Source organism: Barbatula barbatula, assembly GCF_947034865.1.
Source record: "Barbatula barbatula genome assembly, chromosome: 25".
Lineage (NCBI taxonomy): Eukaryota > Metazoa > Chordata > Actinopteri > Cypriniformes > Nemacheilidae > Barbatula > Barbatula barbatula.
Window position 1 is genome coordinate 3,359,625 of NC_136788.1, and position 23,918 is coordinate 3,383,542.

Genomic DNA, 23,918 nt, shown 5'->3' on the forward strand with positions numbered 1-23,918 from the left:
AGGATCTCCTGTTTACTAGACAGGCGCTTTAACCATCTAAGCCACGGCGCCGGTACGCACGGGCGGGAAAAAACAATTCTTAAATAAAATACATTACATAATAATACATACATAATAGTCGTTTGGTCACACCGCTTTAAATACCGGCGCTTAAACCGTAGTGTAATTCAGACTTCAAATCAAGAAAATCAAAGTGGAAAAGATTTCGCTGACTTCTGTATGCTGACAGGCGCAGAGTTATGACATCAGACCGGAAGCACGTTGTCGTGCGCAGAAGTTTCTCTTCATGCTTGTGCGTTCGCCACAGATTTTCTGTTTAACGTTAGTTTGATATTTTCTTACAGTTTCTGTATGTCTTAATTAGTCTCCTTAATAACGTCAAATGTATTTAAATATTCGCCATGGCATTAATATGATGCTGTGAACGCAACGAGTCTAAAGTTAATGCTATGTTATTGTCTTGAATGTGATAGTTACATATTGTATAATGTCAGTGTTGAAGCTCACTTGATGTGATCGTGTCTCAGCAGTGATGATGGCCAGCAGTGTTGGAAGGTTGTGTTTTGGTCAGAAGTGTATTCTGGCTCCCATGGTGCGGGTGGGCACCCTTCCCATGAGACTCCTGGCACTGGACTATGGAGCAGATATTGTGTACTGTGAGGTGAAGTTGTACTTAAATTCACTCACTGACATATCTGTTCAGTTTTGAGGCCCTATTGCATTATTCCTTTGTTCACTGTAAACAACAACAATGTGATCTATATTCTTAATAGGTTATAAAAATAAATGAATGAATTACCTTGAAGCAATGTTGTTTTTGTGCAATCCGAATGTAAACATTTGTCTCTTTGTTATTTCAGGAGCTGATTGATATTAAAATGGCCCAATGTAAGCGAGTGGTAAACGGTAGGTCTGTTTTCTGCTGGTCATCGTATATATATATATATGAGTATTGGCCTAGCTTACATGTTGTTACGCCTTCTGTTTTTCTTCAGATGTTTTGGAGACGGTTGATTTCATTGCTCCAGATGAGCGTGTGATGTTTCGCACCTGCTGTAAAGAGAAGGACCGTGTTGTCTTTCAAATGGTTGGTACTTTAGATTCCTCAAACCTTTCTTTTTTTGCCCTTCCAGAACACCCATTTCTTTACATTTTGTACATGACTGGTGCATATTTCACTGTCTTTGTAATGGGTGTTTTGGCCTTGACTCTTGGGTCGAAATCACACGTTTATTTAATGCGCCGAGAAGTAATACTCTTTTTGTATTTAGTGTTTTATATGCAAGTCAGTCTCCACCACAGTTGCTTAAAACGCTCTCATAACCATTACTTAGTATCACATTTTATTTTACTTTTATGTGGGAAATCTTTTCAAAATAAAGCAGGGACTGGCTTTCATAGTTTTGCATACCTTTTTACCACCCAATGAATTGTGTTTTAGCCTAATGTAATAGAAAATGAGTTTAATTATTTCTCTGTTGCAGGGAACAGCTGATCCAGACAGAGCTCTTGCTGTGGCCAAACTAATGTAAATGGCTATATATCATTGTTTCACTTGGATCCAGATTTATAGCTAATGTTGATCAAAGCTGTTGCTCTGAAGTATAACACTTTAAAACTTCTATTCTGAATAGAGAAAATGATGTGGCAGCTGTTGATGTGAATATGGGCTGTCCAAAGGAATACTCTACTAAGGTAATTTCTGCCTTTGTGTCTGGCAAATACCAATGCTTATTTCAAATAATGTTTTGAAAGTTTTATTTACAGTTTTAGAGTAAACATTTGTGCTGTCCTAATAGAATTCATTATTATACATTCTCGTAGGGAGGAATGGGTTCTGCACTTCTTTCTGATCCAGAGAAAATAGAAGCTGTAAGTTTTAATAGATTTTGGTTCAGTCATAGCCAGGCTCTGTCTGTATTGCTTGAACACAACACACTTTGGTTCTTGACAGTTTTTGACAGTAAAGCTGAGTAATTTATTAAATTTTTCTTTAACCACTTGTCTTTAACAGATCTTGAGCACTCTTGTGAATGGAATTTCAATACCAGTGACGTGCAAAATCAGGATTCTCCCAACAGTACGCCTTTTCCCCATCTGGGGAACTATCACTGCCTTTGGAAGGAAAATAAAGGATTACTGTAAAAATACTGTACAATACAAGTTCAAATGTGAAAGGACATGGGAACCCCTCATTACAGATATCACAATACATAGATTGTGTGTAAAAACAAATATTTCTGTCATTCTGTTTGGGAGCTATTTTCCTAATCTGTAAAAGAATAAAATCATGTCATCAAAATTCGGTCTATATTAGGATTGCTTTAGCCATAGGAGAAATAAAGTTAACTGATAGACTTTTGGTTGTGGATTTGACATTTAGATCCCTGTGTTCAGATCTTCGAATTGTTTAAATTTTCTCCCCTTTCAGCTTGAAGACACAGTGAATTTAGTGAAAAGAATCGAAAGAACAGGAGTGGCAGCCATAGCGGTGCATGGCAGGTAAGATGTTTGCTTTAGTTGTATTTGTGAACATATTCTTATTACAAATCATCTTTCTTTTCTTGTGTTGTTTTGCTCTTAGGATGAAAGAGGAGAGACAACGGCATCCAGTTCACTGCGACTATATCCAGGCTGTAGCTGAAAGTGTGTCTATTCCCGTCATTGCCAAGTCAGTCCTCAGTTTATTTCACTTGTGTCTCATGCAGACTGTACTGAAAAGCTGAAGGATCATTTGCATACAGATGCTGAGTGCTGTGATATTTTGTTATTTCTTTTATAGGTTATATATATATATATATATATATATATATATATATATAGGTATCTAAAAAATTGGCATTGCAAATGTACACAATGCACATTTAAATACTAAGAGGGGTAGTTCATCCAAAAAGAGTGCCAAGTTGTTATTTTACAGACTAAATGTCCTTATCTTGGTTACTCTTTATTTTAAAATGTTTGTGAAATAGAATCCCAAGAAGTATTGACTTGGATCGTGGATTTGATTATGTTCATGCCAGTACGTTTTTTCTGTTGTTTTCTAGTCCTTCAAGTATTTCTACACAATGAGCCTCTCGAATAGTTAAAGATTATTTGATCCCCTGCTGCTTTCGTAAGTTTGCCCACTGACAAATAAATTATCAGTCTATCATTTTAATGGTAGGTTTATTGTAACAGAATATCAACAAGAAAATCTGGAACAAAATTTTCAAAGGGTGATTGTGGTGAGGAAGGCGGGACGAGAGCCGTGACGCGGGGCCGGTGGCGTGAGTGCTAAGTGCAAGCAGCTGTGCGCGCACCGGTCCCGCATCTTATCACGGAGGAGATTGGGAGCTTAAAAGGATGTTCGGCAGGACTGTTGACGAGAGAGGACCGGGCCCGAAACTGTGTTTAGTTTAGCGCATCTCATTGTAGACTCCATGTGTGCCATATGGAATGTCCACTGGAACTTCTGCTCGTCCGAGCTCTGTGAAGGTCTTAGCATCAAGGACAAGGAGGAAACTGCTATTTTTCTCTCTTGGTGTAATGATCACAGACATAACCACACCATCATCCTCATCCTTAGCATCAGGTGCTGGAACAAACACTGGTTCTGATGGGAAAAAGCCAGGATGGCGCCACGCCTTTAGCTTCTTTCCTTCTAGATCCATTTTAAGTAGAGAGTCTCCAAAAACATGTCCAAAGCCACAGGCGTAGAAGTACCGATACGGACGAGCGTTGTATTGGCCGAAGTTTATCTGTGGGAATTCGAGACCGCCATACTCCAACAGGTCATCATTGTAGAGGTCCTCATGAGTGAGGAACACCCCAGTTTCAGTCTTAACAGCAGTTGCAGTAGTGTTCTGTAAATTGATGAGGTTCTGGTCATTAGGGTCATTTTCCTTTACTTCCAGAGGCAGCACGTAGCGGCGTGGTAAGTTGGTACACATAGAATTGAAAAACTTATCAAGTTTCTCCCCAGATGCTTGACTAATGTTCTCCATTGTGAAGTCACCAATCACGCTGCCATCATCTCCACAGCACATGTCCAAAATCAAGAAGCCATTATCTTCATATGCATTAATCTGGTGCATTGTGAACATGGCGCTGGTGTAGTATTTTGTCTTGAGGAGCTGGCCGGTGTGTCTGTTTGCCACATGGAAGATGGTCTCTAGTTCTGGGTTCCAGGACATGATTTTATGAAAACTCTTTCCAGCAACTCTATACAGCATGAATTTGAGCAGTTCCAGTTTGATTGGCTGTTCAATGAAGACTATATAATTTTCAGACATGGCAAAACTGTGGTAGTAAGATGGTTTCCTGGGGTCAGATGCAGGAATAGAGCAGAGGATCTCAGAACCAGACAGATCAGCTTCATCATTCCGTTCCTCACCTGGGGGAACTCTGATGATATGGTAGTAACAGCCTCTTCGACCATATGAGTTTCCTATGTAATAAAGTTCGTAAGAAGGGAAGGAAGGAGGCGGGAACCGGCGAACATTTGAACTTTAAAACTTTAATTAAATAAACAATAAACACTGAACAAACCGACAGCCACCTCACGGTAGACTGCCGGCCATAAAACATACACAAACTAAACACAGTTTCGGGCCCGGTCCTCTCTCGTCAACAGTCCTGCCGAACATCCTTTTAAGCTCCCAATCTCCTCCGTGATAAGATGCGGGACCGGTGCGCGCACAGCTGCTTGCACTTAGCACTCACGCCACCGGCCCCGCGTCACGGCTCTCGTCCCGCCTTCCTCACCACAGTGATTTAACGACCTTTCCTGCATTCTGACTTATTTACAAGGTTATGCGTGCTGGCTTCTCATGCTTAGCCTGTTCAACTTGTTAAAAACAAGTAGGACGTATGATGTAGTATTTCTGTGATACACTGTGATATTTCTTGATACACTCCCCTAGCACTCCAACTTGTTTCAGAAGGTTTTTTATACGTCTGGAACGCTGTTTCGTATCAGGAATCCTATTCCTTTTATTGGTCAATTCTCCCGGAGAAGCACGGCAAGGCGAAAGGTATAGCCACTCATGGGCCAACCGATACGCGATAGGAAGTTTGCCAATGAACATCAAAAGGATTCAGAAAAGGCATTAGAGAAAGTACTGTGGTCGGATGGGACCAAAATTGCCTCTCCATGTTTGGAGGGGGAGAAATCGTGACTTTGACCCCAAGAACAATATCTCTACAGTCAAGCACAGTGTTGGAAACATTATGCTTTGGGGCTTTTTCTCTGCCACGGGTACAGGATGACTTCACAGCATAGGGCTGAGGGACGGGCCCATGTACCGTAAAATCTCGGAAGTGTGTGCTTGCCAAAAAGGGTTTCTCCACCAAGTACAAAGTAATGTTTTGCTCAGGAATCAAATAATTATTTTTCTCAATGAAATGCAAATCAATCATAACTTTTATATCATTTGTTTTTCTGGATTTTGTGGTTTAATTCTGTTTCTATCAGTTAAAATAAACTTCAATTCTTTGTAAGTAGGCAAATTTACACAATCAGCAGGGGATCAAATCTTTTTTTTCCTCACTGTTAATCTGTAGAGACCTTCGTACTGTACATTGCAGTTGAAATTGTCTTGTTTCTGTTTCTCTGTAGTGGTGGCTCTTTGGATTCAGTGAAGACATTCAATGACATCGAGAAGTTTCGGGTTGCTACAGGGGCATCATCTGTAATGCTTGCTCGGGCGGCCATGTGGAATCCATCAATCTTCCGACAGCAGGGTGCGCTGTCTGTAGAAACTGTAATGGACGAATATATGAAATATGTGAGTGGTACAAAAGTTGCATAGTTAAATTCCTACAGTCATTAACAGTGAAAAACAGTTTCTTCATGTCTTCATTTGTTTTTTTTGGAACTTCATATGGAAGTCATGAATTTGTTTCTGTGGGTTTACAGGCCGTTCGCTATGACAATAACCCATTTAACACCAAATACTGCTTATGCCAGATGCTCCGAGACAGAGTTGAGTCTCCGTTTGGAAAACAGTTACATGCAGCTCAAACAATTGCCGAAATATGGTAATTCATCTTCAGTCTGATGACAGGGATGAACTTTTTGCCACCCTGCCAGTACATTGTATTACCCATAAATATTTCTTACCAATCGTAAAATAACTATTCGTATTCAAGGTTGGTGTTTGTCTCTGTGAGAATGGAATTAATTTCACTTTCCTTGCAAATTTGTGAGAAATATACTTTTTTTGTGTTATTTTGTACTCTCATTTAGTACCTGATGCGTTAATTTTGAACCCCAATAGAGTTCGCAGAGATGACGTATTTTTGTTTGAAACGCAAGAAGCGAGTTAGCATTTTAACACTTCCGGTTCCATCGCCCGAAGTCTATGTTTTTTTTTTAGTGGGGTTTCGTTAAATCACCTGAAATAAAGTCTGTGGCTATAAAAAACCTCTAAATATTTTCACGTTTTAATCTATGACATAAATCACACCAGTTATAACCCGCTTGTGATTTTTGTGTCTGGGTCTTTAAAATGACGTTTGCCGTTGCTAAAAGCGACTACTTCCTGAAGCGGTATTCAGAATATAAGCGAGTTTGTCGCTGCATGTTGCAGGGGTGGCGGTTCAGGTCACTAGTGGAAAATTGCTAACAGCAAGGACCAGTCTCTTCTCCATCTTTACGTCACAAATACAAGAGCTGAAGAGGATCACATCAGCTCTACCATCTTCCTATTGGCTGTCGCTTCCGAAAGTCGCTCTTCATTTGCATGAAGTTGAAGATCGCGTCGCTGGACACTCCCCATCCAGTCGCCAATGGCTGCGACTGCTGGTGTCGTGGGAAGTCACCTGCTCGCCATTGAAATGAATGTGATCATGCCGCTTTGTTGCTCATAATGTGACTTCCAAAAGTCTATGGGAAAAATGCATAGGCTTTCGGCCGAGGGAATCAGTGCGGTGCTTACGGCGGGATAGCCTTCGTTCATATTACAAGCGACATGATCCCAGTAATTTCAATGGAGATCTGGTGACCTCCGCCGACATGACCAGTCGCAAACGTTGGCAACCAGATGGGCATGTCTAGCGATGCGACAAAGTTGAGAAATCTTCAACTTCATGCAAAGGAAGAGCGACTTTCAGAAGTGATAGCCAATAGGACGATGGTAGAGCTAACGTGATCAATGGATGTCGTCACTCAGGCAACCTCTAGTTGAGAACACCCACTTGCGACTTGAAGCGATTAAGTCACTCATAATCAGAACGCAGCATTAGCCTACATAAATACGTCATCTCTGAGGTACTCCATATACAGACTGTAAAATATTTAATCGCAATGTTTTTAATGTAATGTTTGATATTCAAATAAGAAAAGGCCCAACATTTACGATCTTATCATCACTGATTATATAATATTATAATGCACTTGTCTTGTAGATTCTTAGGAATGTATTTGTGTTGTTCAGTGAGGTGTTTGGCATGACTGAATACTATACTAAGACCACAGCTGAACTGGGGGCTAGAAGATCTTCCCTACAGGTCAACATTGATCAACCATTTAACCCTACACTAGAGGACGACGTCATCACATTGGCCATCCGCTTTGAGAGGTTTAATTCATTGTGGCACAGTTTATCCGAGTAAAATGACCCAAGCGTATATGCATTGACATTTGTGTGTGTGTCTGTGTGTGTGTGTGTGTGTGTGTAGGCGAGATTACCCACCTCAGATCACTCCAAAGATGTACCTGTTGGAATGGAGTCGAAGGGAGAAGCTCGATCAGCCTGTTTATGAGACGGTAAGTTTTACTAGAGATCACACTGATTTCATCAAGATTCAGGAGTATAACACTCTGTCGATAGAGGAAGTGAGATAGTAGAAGCCATTATAATCAGCGACCGCACTGGATGTTCTGTTGTCGCATTGCACTGCACGCATCCAGTGTAGACGCAGTTCCCTTTCTGTCGGTCTCTCGACGTTGTGTCGAAGCCGACAGATGGGGTTCGCCCTTGAGAACCAATCATCTCTGACTATTTTGAAAAGGCCAATGAAATTGGCGAATGAAATTTGCATGCCGGGCTCCGCCCCCGGATATCCGGGTATAAAAGGGGAGCCGGCGTGCTCATTCATTCACCTTTTGTGCTTCGGAGCCTTCGCATCTGATGACATTCTTCGAATTGCCGGTTTCTACGACGCGGTGCAGCGGAGATTCCCCTGGGCGTCCTGGCAGTTCCTGAGGTATTTTTCTAAAAGAGCAATTTCCTCAGCGTGGCATTGCCCGCTGATCTCTTGGGTGCAGTACACTCATCGAGGACGGGGACGGACACGGTGGTTGCCGCAAGTGTTCGGGGGTCCGATCGCTGTGGCAGCCTCGTGGATTCGTCCTGCCCGCACGGCGCGCGGATGGCTATTCAGACGTTGCGTCACTGCGCGCGGATGGCTAGTCAGACGTTGCGTCACTGCGGGCGGACGGCTATTCAGACGTTGCGTCACGTTGGCTACGTTCTGTCAAGAGCAAGCCACCACCTCGTTTGCTTCCCGTTCTGTGACCGCAGCGGCTACGGCCCTGCCGTCAGCGGCGGCGAGCAGCGAGGGTGATGTGGGGATTATCGTGAGCGTTAATCCGTCAGCCGGTCGGCTCGCGGACCGCTCGCGCCCCGTCTCGCTTGTTTAGCAGGTCCCCAAGGATGGTCCTAAGCCATCTTATTCCTCAGCCACGCGCTCGGACACGAGCCGTGGAGATGAGGTGTCTCTTGCAACATCGGAGCGCGACCTGCTGGCATCAGACTCTGGCGATTCCCTGAAGCTCCCTCCCTCGGGAGGTCGAGCACAGGTGAGAGCAGACGTCAAGATGTCAGCCATGCTCGCTCGGACCGCCGTGAGCGTCGGGTTGCGGTGCAGCCCTGGTGCTCGCGGCTGGGTACTCGCACATTGGGCCCGGCTCAAGTGCCAAGTTTTACCGAGCTGCATAAGGAGTTCAGTAAGACCTGGAGCGTCCCTTTCGGCGCGCTTCCGTCTAGCTGACTCTATCGCCCTCTCTTCCCTCGGGGCGGGGAGGCAGCTAGGGACTATGTCAATGCACCCTGGGTGGAGCATGCAGTCGCGGGTATCCGCAGACGGCGGCCACCTGGGGGGCTTGACCTAGACTCACCGTCCAGGGCATGTAAGGTCTCAACATCTCTGGTGTTGAGGCTGGCAGTGCCGTGGACCAAGCTGCCTCCACTCTTACGCATGGCCTTCCTGCAGGCCAGGGCGCTAAAGAGAGCCCCACGGGGTAAGACCGACCCAAGTAGTGCCGCCGCCGACTGGCCCTCCGGGGACCGCGGTGGCAGCGCAGGCTGGGTCGGACGATGTCCACATCAGTGGCCCGGAAAGATGCCTCGGACCCAATCTTGCGCAGGGGGGCGATGTCGAGAAAGGCCACTTTCCCGACTCCCCTCTCGCAAGGTCGGCTGATTGGTGGCGCTGTCAAGGACTGCTCCAGCAGCCTTTTGACAGTGTAGAAACAGACCGGCCTGCTGTGACCCGGCCGCCTTTCGGCCGTCGAGGTCTCGCACGTGGTCTGCCCCCAGCAGCCCTGGCCTTCTCCAGCGTCGACTCCGGTTCTGGTGCCCCCGCAGGTGGCCCCCCGGAGGAAGACGTTGAGAGGAGGACCACCTAGAGAGATTGCACCATCGGGCCCGACCCAGCCTGGGTTGCTGGATGGTCGGACTGGGGCGGTCCCTGCCGCGTCCCAAACACCTTCTGGGCCCCTTCGGGGGCCTAGTGCCCGCCTTCTCACAAGGAGAGGTCTCTCTCTGGGTCCCACTTGCAGCCGCTCTCACCCTCTGAAAGATGGTGTTCGGCAACTCGACGTTGCGTCGTGGCGGCACGCAATGACGAGTATAAAGCAGCCCTCAGCACTCTCGCTTCGACGGTGCGTCGAGCTGCGCCATCGCCTGGCAGGTGATTTAGCGGAGCCGTTCCCCCCGGGGAGAACAGCACTGCTAGTCATTGAACCAACCCCCGCGGGTTGATGAAGTAGATCGCAGCCCCCCCTGTGAGGTCTCTGGGTGCTTGGTTAGCATTTCAAACCATCACGGTGGCTGGGAGTGTGGTCCGTCTCGGCATTCGATCCAGCTCGCCAGACCTCCGCCGGACTTCAGGCATCCTCTTACCTCAGCAGAGGCAGGGATGTTCCTGTGCTCCAGGCCGGGGCTGCCACCCCTCTGGCGAAGGCGATCGAACCGTCCCCTCGGCCGAGATGTCCAGTGGCTTCGACAGCCGCACTTCATCATCCCCAAAACCAGGGGTCGCTGCATACCTTGAGCAGCACCTTGCAAGGGTGCCGTTCGGGAGGCGCAGAAGCGCGTCCTGGTGTCTGTCAGACGCCAGGAGTGGTTCATGACAACTGACCGCATACTCTCATGTACAGTTTCCCTCGGCACTGTCGAGGGGCTGGCATGTCAGTAACGGGTCAGCCGGGAAAAAGAGAGCAGCTCTCCCTGGCGCGGAGCTCCCCCTTTTCCTGGTAGAGAACTCAACACTGTCTCCATGACGGTGTGCTCGCTCACGAGCACGCACAGTCAGTGCTGAGCTGCTTGAACTTTCAGGCAGCAGCCAGCGGTCCCCTGAAATCAGTTTCAGAGGCTCCTGGGCATGGTGTCCTCGGGGGTGGCCTGTCCCCCTCGGGTTGACGCACATGGGACCGCGACAGCACTGACTACAGAGATGAGTTCCCTGGAGAGCGTGGCGCACTGGCAGTAGGCGTATCGTCATTACGCCTGCTGCCGTCGCATCCTAACCCCGAGCAGGTCTTGAGGCCGGTCGTGGAACGACAGACGCCTCCCTACGGGGTGCGGGTGCGGTGTGCAATGGGCGCGCAGTGTCGGGTCGCTGGACGGGCCCCCGCCTGCGTCGGCAGATCACTGCCTTCAAGTTGCTAGCTGTCCTGCTTGCACTGATGAGGCTCCGGCCTCTCGTGCAGAGCCAGCATACTGGCCCGGACAGCACGACCGGCGTAGCGTACTAAACCTCAGGGTGGCACTCGCTCGCTGCAGTCATCGCAACTCGCCCAAAACGCCTCCTCCCGTGGAGACAGCAGGTGGCAAAGCCCCTGCAGATCACAGGCCCACCGGGTGTCCTGAACCAGACAGCCAAGCGCTCTCTCGTCAGTTGACACCCCGTGGGAAGTGATGACTCCACCCCTGCGGGCTGGCCTGGGTGTGGTTTGGGCGGGCACAGGGGGACCTGTCGCCTCCCTGAACACCACCCAGTACCGCTGGGCATTCCTTGGACGAGGACCCCCTCGACACGGAGGCCCTAGCGCGCAGCCTCCAGTGGAGACAGCAGGTGGCAAAGCCCCTGCAGGTCACATAACCACCGGGTGTCCTGAACCAGACAGCCAAGCGCGCTCTCATCAGTTGACACCTCGTGCGAAGTGACGACTCCACCACTGCGGCCGGCTTGGGTGTGGTTTGGGCGGGCACAGGTGGACCTGTTGCCTCCCTGAACATCCCCCAGTGCCGCTGGGCACTCCCTGGTCGAGGCTCCCCCCTCGACACGGAGGCCCTAGCGCGCAGCTGGCCGCGGGACAAGCGGAACTACGCTTCCCCCCAGTGAGCTTCATTGCGCAGGTCCTGTGCAAGGTCTGGGAAGGGAGTATCAAGTGCTGCTAGTTGCGCCTTACGGGCCCAACTACACTTGGTCCTCGGAGCTAATACTCCTGACGACAACTCCCCCTGGCCAAATCCCCTGGCGAAGGGCCTACTCGCAGGGGATGGACACGTTGTGGCGTTCGAGCCGGACCTCTGGGTCTGGCTCCTGGATGGGACGAGGAGTTCCTGGATGACCTACCCCCCTCAGTGGTGGAGACTGTCACTCAGGCAAGGGCCATGCCCACAAGGCTGGATGCCTTTAAGTGGCGCCCCTTCTCGTCCTGGTGCTCTTCTCGAGGAGAAGACCCGCGGAATTGCTCGCTCAGGAACGTGCTGTCCTATTGCAGGAGAGGCTGGGGAGTAATCTCCCCTTCCACATTGGAACGTGGGTACCCGCTGTCGCGGCTATCACGTACCAGTTGCTGGTGAGCCTCTGGGGCGGCATGACCTGATTATTAGGTTCCTCTAGGGCGCGAGGGGCTAACGCCTCGTCCGCGCCCCGTACCCTCTTGGGACCTTAAGGTGGACCTGTGGGTCCCCTTTTTTCGGGCCCTGCCGAGAGCCCCTTCCTCGTTCTGCGAGGGGGGTTGGCTCTCCTGCTGGGGCTCGAGTCCATCCAGAGGGTGAGGCACCTGCAAGCATTCCGTGTCCACCGATTGCCAAATTTCAGGCCCGGTGACTCTCACGTGATCCTGAGACCCCGGCCGACTTACGTGCCCAAAGTTCCGCCGCCCCCCTTTGGGACTAGGTGGTGAACTTGCAGGCGCTCCCACACCGGGAGAAAGACCCAACCTGTACGTGGGGTGTCCAGTAAGCGCATTGCGCCTCTACTCGAACCACACTGAGGGCTTCAAGGCCCTGAGCAGCTCTTGTCTGTTATGGAGGTCAGCAAAGGGAGTGCTGTATCCGAGGAGAGTTGTAGCGCTGGGTCGCACACGCCGTCACTACGGCGTGCCGATCCTAGCCCGTGCCCATTGAGTGACGGTACACTCCGCTCGGGGTGTGACCTCCTCGTGGGCATCGGCTTAGTGCGCCTCTCTGGCAGACATCTGTAGAGCTGCGGGTTGGGCTACGCTATACCTCGCAGAGGCTTGCAACCTCCGTGGGGAGTCGGCAGCTCGAGTCTTGCCAGCAGGTGAGACCAGCAGTCGTGGGGCGTACGCCTGCGCATAGCGCCATTCCCCTTCTGAGGTGGACCAGTGCGCTATGGGCTGCCTCCCTTCTTTCCCCAAGGGTGAAGAATAGGCAGTCCGTCCATCCATCAATAGCACTCAGGGCGGCGGGCTCGGCGGAGCAGCCCTGCCGCCTATGGCCGGGTATCAAGCTGAGTTATTACATATAGCTCTAACCGGACCTAGTGCCCCACACGTAGTAACCCCCCACTAGGGTGGTTCCGTCTGAGATGTCGTCATGAGATGGTTCCCCGCTTGGCAACCCATGACCTCCCCAGGTGGACATCCACCTTGCGGCATTCCGCACATACCTCCCATGAGTTCTCCCCTATTTGGTGAGACCATGTTGGTGTCTCCACTGTATTCCCCCCTAGGGTGGGAAGTGGTCTCCGTAGCGCACGTCCTCATTGAAGGAACAGCGCTTACCCAGTAGCCCTACGACTGGATGGCCCTCGCCAATGGGGCCGTCTGAGTTGGCAGAGGGCAGGGGCTACTCATCTTTGCCAAAAGCTCTGGGAGCCCCTGCCTGCCCACTGGAAGGTTACAAATTTCGCGATAGCGCTCACGTGTGGCTCGCCCAGGCCGGTCAACGTCGCTTCGCTAGAGATTGTGACGCGGCTAGTGCCGTGGCGTTTTCCATAGGAACCCCATCTGTCGGCTTCGACACAACGTCGAGAGACCGACAGAAAGGGAACGTCTCGGTTACGTATGTAACCTCTGTTCCCTGATGGAGGGAACAAGACGTTGTGTCCTTCTTGCCACGACAATAGCCGTCCGCTGCAGCAGTCACGAGATGCTCTCAGGCTCCTCAGCACAAAAGGTGAATGAATGAGCACGCCGGCTCCCCTTTTATACCCGGATATCCGGGGGCGGAGCCCGGCATGCAAATTTCATTCGCCAATTTCATTGGCCTTTTCAAAATAGTCAGAGATGATTGGTTCTCAAGGGCGAACCCCATCTGTCGGCTTCGACACAACGTCTTGTTCCCTCCATCAGGGAACAGAGGTTACATACGTAACCGAGACGTTTAAGAAACCTAGATGATAATGATATCGCAGATTATCTGATTAGTGGTAAGCAGTGTTTGGGTCAACGCGTCACAATGTAACAACCATAATAATCAGATGTTACTTTTTACTCGATAAAAAACCTTTCATGAAATAGACCAGGGCAATCACAAGTGGAAAGTCCTATATGTTGCGCATCAAACCAAGTCAAGTAATGCCTGTGTTGACATCTATTAAAACAGGAAGGCACAACTTCCTTTTCTACAGCGGTGAACCATGATTTGCCAGTTGCTGTTGAGGCAAGTTTGGGTAAAAACAAGTAATATGTTACTTTTAACTTCATAGAAGCAGCGAACTCAAGATAGAGCGTTTCAATCCATGGTTATTGTGGCCGATAAGAAGTACCGGTCTACACTCTGGTGAGTTTTCTGTGCAAACACGCACATGTACATTGCATGTGTCATGTCATTTATATATATGTATATATATATCTCTCTTATTCTTGTTTTAGGGAAAAGTCAAAGAAATCTGCAGAGCAAGCAGCGGCTATTGTCTGCTTGCGCACACTGGGGCTTCCAGAGGGTCGAGTAGGAGAGGAAAACAGCGGGCTGGTGAGCAAACGCAAGAGGGACAACCAACAGTGTGCAGCACTGGATGACAATGAGTCAGCCGTCCGAAAGAGACACATTAGTGAACCACCGCTACAAGACGAAGAGGAAATGATATGCAGGACCAAAGTTGTGAATGGTCTTTGCGGTCAGACCACACATTAACCTTCGCTAGACATTGACTATATGAACTCACTACAATTACTTCTTATGCCATCAATGCACAGTGGAGTATTTTGGAAGCATTGTAACAGCACATTTTGTCTGCTTCAATTGGAAGGTCCCATTGTTGCCCTGCACATTAATGTTGCCTTGAATATCTTATTGTCATTTGTTGTATGCCACTGTTTTATGTGGGGGAAAGAAGTATTGTCTTTTTTTAAATGGTATAATGGTTTTCAGCTCTTTACTAGAAGCGGCTGATGTGAAGAGTAAAAACAGATACAATGGCGTTATAAACTTATTTTATTTCATAATATTTTAAGTTTTCCAGCCTGATGAATATTATTTGGAATAAAATGTTTAGTTGTTCGCTAACAATTATAAATAATGTTTTTTATTATTATATTGAAGTCATACAGAGAACGATTCGAAAGCGGTTGTGTCGTATCGCGATACCTGGAAGTCAAACGCCAACCGGTTTGCGCAGCGCGCGCATGAAGTCAGTGTTTCCTTTTCGGGTGTTTGTAGTCTGTCAGATGTCGTGACGTCAGGCCGGAGTGTCAATGTAACTTGACTGTAGCTTTCAACGTACGCGCGGGACTCTAGATGAGCACAAAACACGACAAAAAACGTCATTAACCCAACGAAACGACATCAAAGGCTCGATCTAACCAACTTCAGAGGACAATAACCATATTTTTAAGCGTGTTCCTGTTTTTTCAGATCCTAGAAAGTTGGATCGCACGATCACGTCTAGCGCACGCATGGACGCGTTCTGTAGTTTTGGAGTTTAACAAGAGCTCTCTGGGGAAATGTCTTCTAACTACAGTGACGAACTGGACTTCAGACTCATTTTTGGGGAGACCAGTCACTATCAACCCTCGCTGGCCCTTACAGGTTTGTACAGTAATTGCGCGACGCGAACAAAATGCGCGATGGCAATGGAAGCGTTGTGGTTCTGTCGAGGATGGGTTGGAATGTTTTCAAGAAGTGTTCGCATTCGGATCTGTGCGTTATTATATGCAAACGAACGGTGTTTTTACTTCCTTATCTTTCGGCATCCAATGTGTCAGTTTGTGCAGTGGACGCGCAAGGGAAGGTCAAAACTCAACCGTGCGAAACAACTTAAAAATAACATCGATGGCTTCATTTACCGCACTTTAACATTTTTGCTCCCTCAAACACTAGGCAAACAATACCTTCAGTTTTTCACATGTCTTGTTGTTTATTTCTTTGTAAACAAAACACTGGTACCGCACTTGCACTACACTAATACTTCCTATACGAGCTGTTGTAGTTGTTACACTGTAACTACACTGTACACTCATACAGTCATTCGTTTAGTTATCTGTAGGTTGCTTTTGCGTTTATTTCTTGCTGATAACTAATTCAGGAAGTCACATTCGTTATTGTTGGATATTTTAAATTCATTTGATTACGATAGCACTTTTAACACTCTGCATAGTTACAAATAAGCTGGACAGAAAATAAATTTAAAACAGACAGGAAAGATGTAAAGGAAACATATACGTCCATAAGATGTACATTAGTGGTACTAGACATGTAAAAATAATAATTGTCTGAAGGATTGTGAGCTGTCTGCTGAAGGTAGAGTGTTATCAGCTTGGTAGCATCTGTAGCTGGTGGATCAGTGTGTGTGATATTTGTGGTCAGCTACTGTTGCACTTTTGACAGCTGTCGGCTTGCTCGCTTGTCTGAATGAGCAGCATCTTTAAAATGTAGTTGATTATGGCAAAATATAGATAACCCACTTGGCAGTTAAGAACAGTTACAAAACACAGGATTCTGCACATCTTATTTCCAAGACCGTACCAGTTGATTCTGATTAAACTAATTTATAAGACATTTAATTTAATGTCTAACAAACTTACATTATTTTAACCAATTTTACAATTTCTTTAAATTTTATTTCTTCCACCTCTAAAGCATGGGGAAGCCTGAATGATAATTATTGCTATATTGTTCAATTAGAGTTGGGAATCGTGTGAATTTGATCGATTCCAATTTCTATTCTGCTTATCGATTTCCCAGTGTCGATTTCCCAGTTGACGTAAAACATTTAGGTATCAACCTGTATGATCATTTAGCCTGCATATTCACTGTTTGGAAAATATATATATATATTTATGAGCACCATTTTATTTATACACATAGTAACCATGTTTTGTCTGATTTATTATTCTGATTTCATTATTTTTTGTAACATAGCCTTTCCAGCAGTAATGGGAATAATAGCAAGTTGTATCATGTTGCTATGCTACAGTTTACCTTAGTTAACTATGGTATTTGTAGTAAAATTGGGGGTTAACAAATATTCAATCTTCCAAAAAAACATGATTACTGCACATATAGTCAAATAAAGCCATGGCTATTCTTTGTAGAGACTTGGTGCTGGATAGGTTCTTCCTCAGTGTACTGCAACTGTGAATTCACATCTGGCTCCATTCTGTTATTAAATGCCCACTTTTCACAATCAGCTTTTAATGAATACAATCATTTTGCACCTAACGTCAGTCTTATTTACTTTGGAATGCGTAATGTTATGTTATAAAATGAGTTGTTAAGTCTGTTTCACGACTGTTATCGAGGCTATAGTATCTTCAGTGCTCTAATTTTAAAACCTCCTTCTTGTTTGTGTGTTACCCTAGAATCCAAATTGGATGATGACGCCAACTGCTACCCTCTTTTTGCCAGTGACCCCGGCTATCCCACGGGACAGCAGGACAGCTGTACAACCCAGCCTTATGCCACACCTCATCCTGCTTATATTCAACCAATGGAGTCTCCCAGCCGGGTCTTTGACTGTCCAAGCATCCAGATCACTTCTATCCCAGCCAGCTGCCACCAGGACCTAGGTGTCCACCAGTTGGACCAGTCAGCAGGTGCTTGTGGTGAGGACGCTGCTGCTTCTCTATCAAGGGACCAGCTCTTCCTTCCCCTAGATCCGTCCTACCGGGACACGTCCACACTGTGTCCCAGCCCCTGCAGCAGCTTGTCCTCCCGCAGCTGGTTGTCCGACGCCTCGTCCTGTGAATCGTTCTCGCACATCTATGACGATGTAGAGGCAGAGTTGAATGAGGCAGCTTCTAGAGTTCGTCTAGCTTCTCCTCTAATGTCACCTCAGGCGTCTCCGCTGCCATCCCCCCTCACCTCTCCCCTAGCGTCTCCTCAAGTGTCCCCACTTGTTTCCCCCTACGGTTCACCCAGCTATTTGGGCGCATATGGAGACGACCCATGGTACCGTTACCAACAACAACAACAACAGTCTTTTCAATTTCAATACGCCCAGTCACTGTCGCCCTATCAGTCACCTCGCACCAGCGTCACTGAGGAAACGTGGCTGAGTAACCATCCCCAGTCCTCATCCTCACGGCCTTCCTCTCGGCCAAACTCACCATGTGGAAAAAGGCGTCATTCCAGCTCAGAGGTCATTCCCAGTCTGCCGTCTCCTCACCTTTCGCCAAATGCCACGCCCTCTCATTCTCCACGGGGGAGTGTGACTGAGGACACGTGGTTGGGAGGCGCTCAACAGACACTTCCGTTGGATGTAGACATCCCATTAAAAACTAGAAGAACTTATCTGACCAACCACAACCAGGATCAGGCGTCTCTGCTGCTTGGACAACAGGACTCTGGTCTTCAAGACCAAGGTCTATCACTGTCCCTTCCCCCTTTACGAAAAGAGGAGATAATGGAACATTTCTTATCTGTTCCAAGGCAATTCTCTTGGGCCAAACCCAAGCAAGTTAACACTCCTTTATACAGGTACTGTAAAGGTAAACATTTGAACCATGTTAGAACAATAGGTTGCATGCGTTCTATTTCATTTTCCAGTAAAAAAACACGTTTCTTACAGCTTCTGCTGGTCTGTCTTATCTACTCAGGTCCACATCTTTACCTTCATTGGATTGTCCACTGCCCAGTCAGTTTGGTCAGTGTGAACTAAAGATGGAGATCCAACCTAAACCTCGCCATAGAGCCCATTATGAGACGGAAGGCAGTCGAGGGGCCATTAAATCTGAATGTGGAAGACACCCTGTTGTAAAGGTCAGGCTTTAGTCCTAAGATTCACCTTCCATAAATGTTCTTTGGCGATAAGTGCATATTTTTCCAATACTACAGTACTTTACCCTATCCTCCTACTGTAATGTTTATGTTAAGTACGTCATTCATAGGGTGATGTCCTGATAAGTGTCAACAATGTGGTTCTGTGAACAGGACAATTGTTTGCCAAACAGTGGGTGATGGGGGTATATTTGGGAGACCCTTTTTGAAAGTCATTGTGTTTGACTTTTCCATTTGGTGACGCTAGTGACTAAGAAATTAAACATTGTCGTTTTGGTGCTGTGGCATTAAAGGGAACAAAATCAGTAGAATGGGATTGAACTGCTCGACACGGCTCTGTGGTCTTAATAATGCTCTTTTGACGCAAATCCATGCGTTTGTTTAAGAGAATTATCCATATTGAGAGTGTATTGACTATAATGTATAACTTCTGTTATCCATCGGCTGCGTGTGAACCTGTGAAATCAGTCAGGATAGCTTGAGGGTGAGTAAAACATTGGGAAAGTGTTTTTCTTGGCTGAAGTATCCCTATAAGTTTGTATGTCTGTGCAGTTAAATTGGACGTGTTATTATACAGGCAGCTATAAACATGTTGACAGTGTAACATGAACTTGCTCTGCAAGATTCTGCTCTAAGCATTTCTCCACTATGACAGTAGTTTCAAATTTAAGAAAACAATGTAAAAGACAGATGCGGTTCGTAACGTTTGCCTCTAAATGTTCAGCATTGTTGGAAATCAAGTTTGCAAAGCCTAAATCTTTGTTATTGTCTTGCTAAACATTTTAGACTATTTTAGATGGAAACCGTAAAAGATTTGAAACGTGATTAAAAGTGATAAAGGTTTGTATATTGAAATAACTCGTCGTTGCTAGGTAATGAAAGTATTAGACATTATTTAAATGTAATTTATTGATTATAGTTCGTTATTGAATCATAACATCTATTTTTAGCGATTCTTTAGTGTTGTTTTTGTTTGTCAGGCTGCATTGTGCACATAGGGGTTTGTTCACTGAATGGTCGCGCAGGCGTTGTTTTCATTGTTCGGATAAATTGAACACCTCAGGTAGTTTTTCTCATCTCGCATCTGCTCTGGTACGTAGTTGGACCAGATTATTGTGTGAGATAAATTGTAATTGCTTTAATATGAGTTTATCGTTTGTTTAATATACCTTTGAAATAAGACCCAAATGTGATTGTTATGTATTTCTATAGTATTTTCATTGGTCCAGAGCGATGGATGCAGACAGCCTGTGGTATTTTTAACATGGTTCTGTGGTAAAAGCTTATGTTACAAGTGTTGGGCAGTTTGTTTACCCTAGTTACCCACAACACAAATGGGCAAACCATTCTCTGCCATCAGAGAAACAGGTGAGCTGAGGCTTCAAAAGCAATCACATGCAAAACTAGAGAACGAAAGACACACTGGCTTAAAGAACATGGAAAAATAACTTTAGGTTCTTCGAAAGCTAAACGCTATTAAAGGTTTGGGATGGACACATTTGGTATGTTCGTATCATTCGTTTTCAGCTCATCGGCTACAATGAGAAAGCAGTCAGCCTGCAGATGTTCATTGGGACAGCAGACGAGCGTTATGTACGACCACACGCCTTTTATCAGGTGCACAGGATTACAGGAAAAGCTGTTGCCACACCGAGTCAGGAGACAGTGATTGCCGGCACCAGAGTTCTGGAAATACCTGTCCTGCCTGAAAACAACATGTGTGCCAGGTACCTGTCTGAGTCACCACTCATTTACATTTACCTGCCCTGAACCAATCAGAGAGATAATGTGTTTTTGCATAAATGATGTATTGACCAGGCCTACTGTTTTGCCTTAAATAAGATGGCTGGCTGAATGCACCGCAGTAAATGAAAAGAATATCTTCATCTTTAAGCCTTTGCCAACTGCAGTTTTCACAGAAGTCACTCTTAAAAGCAAAGGTGCTTCACGATGCCATAGAAGAACCTTTTTGTCTGAATGGTTCTGTAAAGAACCTTTTACAGCCAAAGAATGTTTCTGTTTCACAAAAGGTGACAAAAAGGTTATTCAGATTATTAAAAGGTAAGAAAGAGATGGTTCTTTAAAGAACCTTTGACTGAACGGTGCATTGTGGAACCCAAAATGGTTCTTCTGTGGCATCGCTGTCTAGAGCCTTTGTGTGTGTTACAGTGTATTGTAATTTAACAATTCTTTTGTCTAATGAAATACATTTTTCCTTTTAAAGCATTGACTGTGGTGGAATCTTGAAGCTGCGTAACTCAGACATCGAGTTGCGGAAGGGAGAAACGGACATTGGACGTAAAAACACACGTGTGCGTGCAGTCTTCCGTGTTCACATCCCACAGCAAAATGGAAAAGTGCTCTCACTGCAGGTGGCATCTGTACCCATCGAGTGCTGTAAGTCCATTTAGACATTCATACATTTTTAACGCATTTCTTTTTCTTTGTTTTAGACATTATCTTTCTAGAAGGCATTTCAATATAATTATTTTGTATAGATGTTTTTTTTAAAGCAACAACATAAACAAGTGTTACTGCGCATGCCCATGTTCGTGGACTGCCCTTAAAGGGGAAGTTCACCCCAAAATCAACTCTGTGTGATTTTTTACTCACCCACATGACGTTAAATATGTTTAGAGAACTTCCGGCGTCTTCGGAGCACAAATAAAGATATTTTGGTGACATCCAAGAGATTTCCAGGCCTCCTCATAGACATCATGGTATCAGTTTTTGCCAAAGTACTAAAGACATCATTAAATTGGTCCATTTCCGCATAGTGGCTCAGTTGAATTTTTTTGAAGCAACGAGAATGCTTTATGTGCGAACCAAACCAAACCAAAATACAGACTTTAATCGATATATTCTCTTCTGTCTTGTCAGTGTAGGGCGCACGTTCACAAGACCACTTCTTCTTTGTCTTCTTCTTAGTTGTGCTTCTGTGTTGTGAGTCAGAACGCATGTTCAATAGGGGCAAGCCCCATGTGGCATTTGGCGCACAAACCTAATACGCATGCGTCTTAATGCTCTCGTCCAAGAAGAAGACTTTTCCGGAGTACTTCCGGTACACATTCGCAAACAATAGAGTTTCTGTAGTTTATTTCCGATAACAAGCAAAAGAAACCGAGAAGAAATGTTACTTGGGCTTAACTTGTCTCTGCAATATTTTGAATTTAGACTGCGACCACAAGCTCAACCGCTAGATGTTAATGTACCATACAGTTTCCATACATACCATACATAAAACAAAAAACAACAAATCGTTTATAAAATACAATTCTGTACATTAAAATAACAATACACTTGTATATTAACCTAAATTGATTGAAATATAAGTAGTTAAATTTAATAATGACCAGCCAGACCGATAAACAAACAGAGACGGAAGTTAGCTGTCCAATTAAACAGACTAGATCTGCAAAACAAAAGTAGCTGTTATTGTCAATTATAAATAGTATGCCGACTATTTAAATGTGAAGTTCACCAAAAATGAAAATTCTGTCATCATTTATTCACCCAAAGATCGTTCTAAACCTGTATACATTTCTTTGTTCTGCTGAACACAAAGGTAGATATTTAAAAGAATGTCAGTAACCAAACCGATCTCATCCCCCATTCACTGCCATGGTAGGGTAAATAAATACTATAGGAGTCAAAGGGGGATGAGATCTGTGTGGATATTGTATTATAACAACATGGGGTGAGTAAACAGAATTATAATTTTTGCGTGAACTATCCCTTTAAGTAATGTGACTATGTATGTTCGTCATTACACAGCCATCATAATCATTTCAGTAATGCAGCTCATGGGTATCACTTGCAGTACTGTGAGACAACCACATTGACTTTCGTAATGCTGGGTAGCCAATACAAAGAGGAATATATTGATACATTGTTTATTGTTTCTCTCAATTCATTAGCTCAACGCTTAGCTCAGGAACTTCCCCACTTGGACAGCTTTACTCCCACCTGTGATTCTGTTAATGGAGGAGAGGAAATGATCATCACCGGCCCAAACATCAACCCCGAGTCAACAGTCATCTTTCTAGAGAAGGGATCTGGTAAGTGAATCACATAAATGTTGAGGATCTCAAGATATTTAAAACTGTTGTCCTATCATACACTATGGGTGTTTTGATATATAATTACAAACATGCCATTTCCATTGCAGAGGGTAAAATACAATGGGAGGTGGATGTGAAAGCTATACAAGAAAAGAGCAATAATGTAAGTAACTATGTTTCTAAATTTTGGGCTAAGTTTCATTTGAACAACAAATACAATGGTTTTGCTAAGAGCATTCCCCATAGAGGTGCAACATGTCTGAGGTTTTTCTGTGTCTCTGTACCTGATTAGACAAGCATAGTGGTGAAGATTCCTCCATATTACAAGAGAACCACAGCTTCTTCCACCCAGGTGCAGTTTTACGTCAGCAATGGAAAGAGAAAGAGAAGTGCCTCACATTTCTTCACTTATCTCCCAGGTATATTTCATTCTGTGTAGTAGAGCTTTTACTGACAGTTTAACAAAATCAAGCTTAAAATTCTCATTACGGTAACCATTTAAACTGTCAAGCCCAATGCATGTTTAATAAAACAGAAGCCATGATGCCTAAACAAGCTTTTATTAATCAAACCTAATAAGACATTCAAGACATATAATTGAATAAAAATGTCTACATGTAATTTTTTTTAAATGTATCAGTAAATAAGCATGAAAGAAGTTATTAATATTACATTTAGGCATTTGGCAGACGCTTTCATCCAAAGCGACTTACATTGCATTATCCTATACAGTTATACATAGGTATCTGCAATCGAACCCAAAACCTTGCGTTGTTAATGCAATGCTCTTACCACTGAGCTACAGGAAAGCTAATATTAATATTAACTAGAAAAATATGAAGTAATCTGTTAACCTAGTAGCCATTTGAAAGGTACTGGTTAGTGTGTTTCTTCACATAAAATCAAACTTAATGTTAAAATCTGTTGAAACAGTCATGAACACATGTTTTTTTATATTCTGTCAATTATTTTTTTGTCATTTTTTTGTCATTGGAGAACATCTGGTAGAACATACTATTGTTATATTCAGAATATATACATTTTGCTCTGTTTAAATTACAGCTACCATTCACATAGACAAATTAGGACGTGTTACGGTCATGAGAATTTCAGCAGAAAAAGCAATAAATACATCAATAATTCATTCCTATGTTAAAGGAATTCCTTGTCCAACACAGTTATATTTATTATGATAATTGTTTGTGTTACCGAGTAATATCAAAATCTTTACTGC

General features: G+C 45.1%; 3 protein-coding genes across 9 annotated transcripts in view; 2 read left to right on the top strand and 1 right to left on the bottom strand.

Annotated features, from left to right (window-relative positions):
* dus2 (dihydrouridine synthase 2) lies at positions 1-15,089 on the top strand. 4 transcript variants are annotated; one of them, XM_079450048.1, is made up of 16 exons: positions 1-321; positions 531-661; positions 861-906; positions 996-1,087; positions 1,485-1,528; positions 1,635-1,695; positions 1,825-1,872; positions 2,015-2,080; positions 2,432-2,502; positions 2,585-2,671; positions 5,600-5,768; positions 5,900-6,021; positions 7,419-7,562; positions 7,663-7,750; positions 14,113-14,186; positions 14,279-15,089. In XM_079450048.1, exons 2-16 carry the CDS (start codon positions 533-535, stop codon positions 14,538-14,540), a joined length of 1,503 nt encoding a protein of 500 aa, XP_079306174.1. In that variant the 5' UTR covers positions 1-321; positions 531-532; the 3' UTR covers positions 14,541-15,089. The 4 variants fall into 4 exon arrangements, with proteins under 4 accessions (XP_079306174.1, XP_079306175.1, XP_079306176.1 ...); XM_079450049.1 differs by having other exon boundaries at positions 44-292; positions 14,279-14,966; XM_079450050.1 differs by having other exon boundaries at positions 242-321; positions 528-661.
* Positions 3,375-4,412, bottom strand: LOC306890373 (carotenoid-cleaving dioxygenase, mitochondrial-like). The gene has a single exon (XM_079450051.1). The coding sequence runs from the start codon at positions 4,272-4,274 to the stop codon at positions 3,399-3,401; it is 876 nt and encodes a 291-aa protein (XP_079306177.1). The 5' UTR covers positions 4,275-4,412; the 3' UTR covers positions 3,375-3,398.
* nfatc3b (nuclear factor of activated T cells 3b) overlaps positions 15,087-23,918 on the top strand; it is a 14,079-nt gene continuing 5,247 nt past the window's right edge. For 3 of the 4 annotated variants that reach the window (XM_079450043.1, XM_079450045.1, XM_079450044.1), the window contains exons 1-8: positions 15,100-15,434; positions 17,207-18,323; positions 18,443-18,605; positions 20,151-20,350; positions 20,848-21,020; positions 22,541-22,681; positions 22,792-22,847; positions 22,977-23,103. In XM_079450043.1, coding sequence (XP_079306169.1) covers positions 15,350-15,434; positions 17,207-18,323; positions 18,443-18,605; positions 20,151-20,350; positions 20,848-21,020; positions 22,541-22,681; positions 22,792-22,847; positions 22,977-23,103 — 2,062 coding nt within the window. In that variant the 5' untranslated portion in view covers positions 15,100-15,349. Of the gene's footprint in view, positions 15,435-17,206; positions 18,324-18,442; positions 18,606-20,150; positions 20,351-20,847; positions 21,021-22,540; positions 22,682-22,791; positions 22,848-22,976; positions 23,104-23,918 lie in introns of all 4 variants that reach the window. The other variant, XM_079450046.1, reaches the window with a different exon arrangement.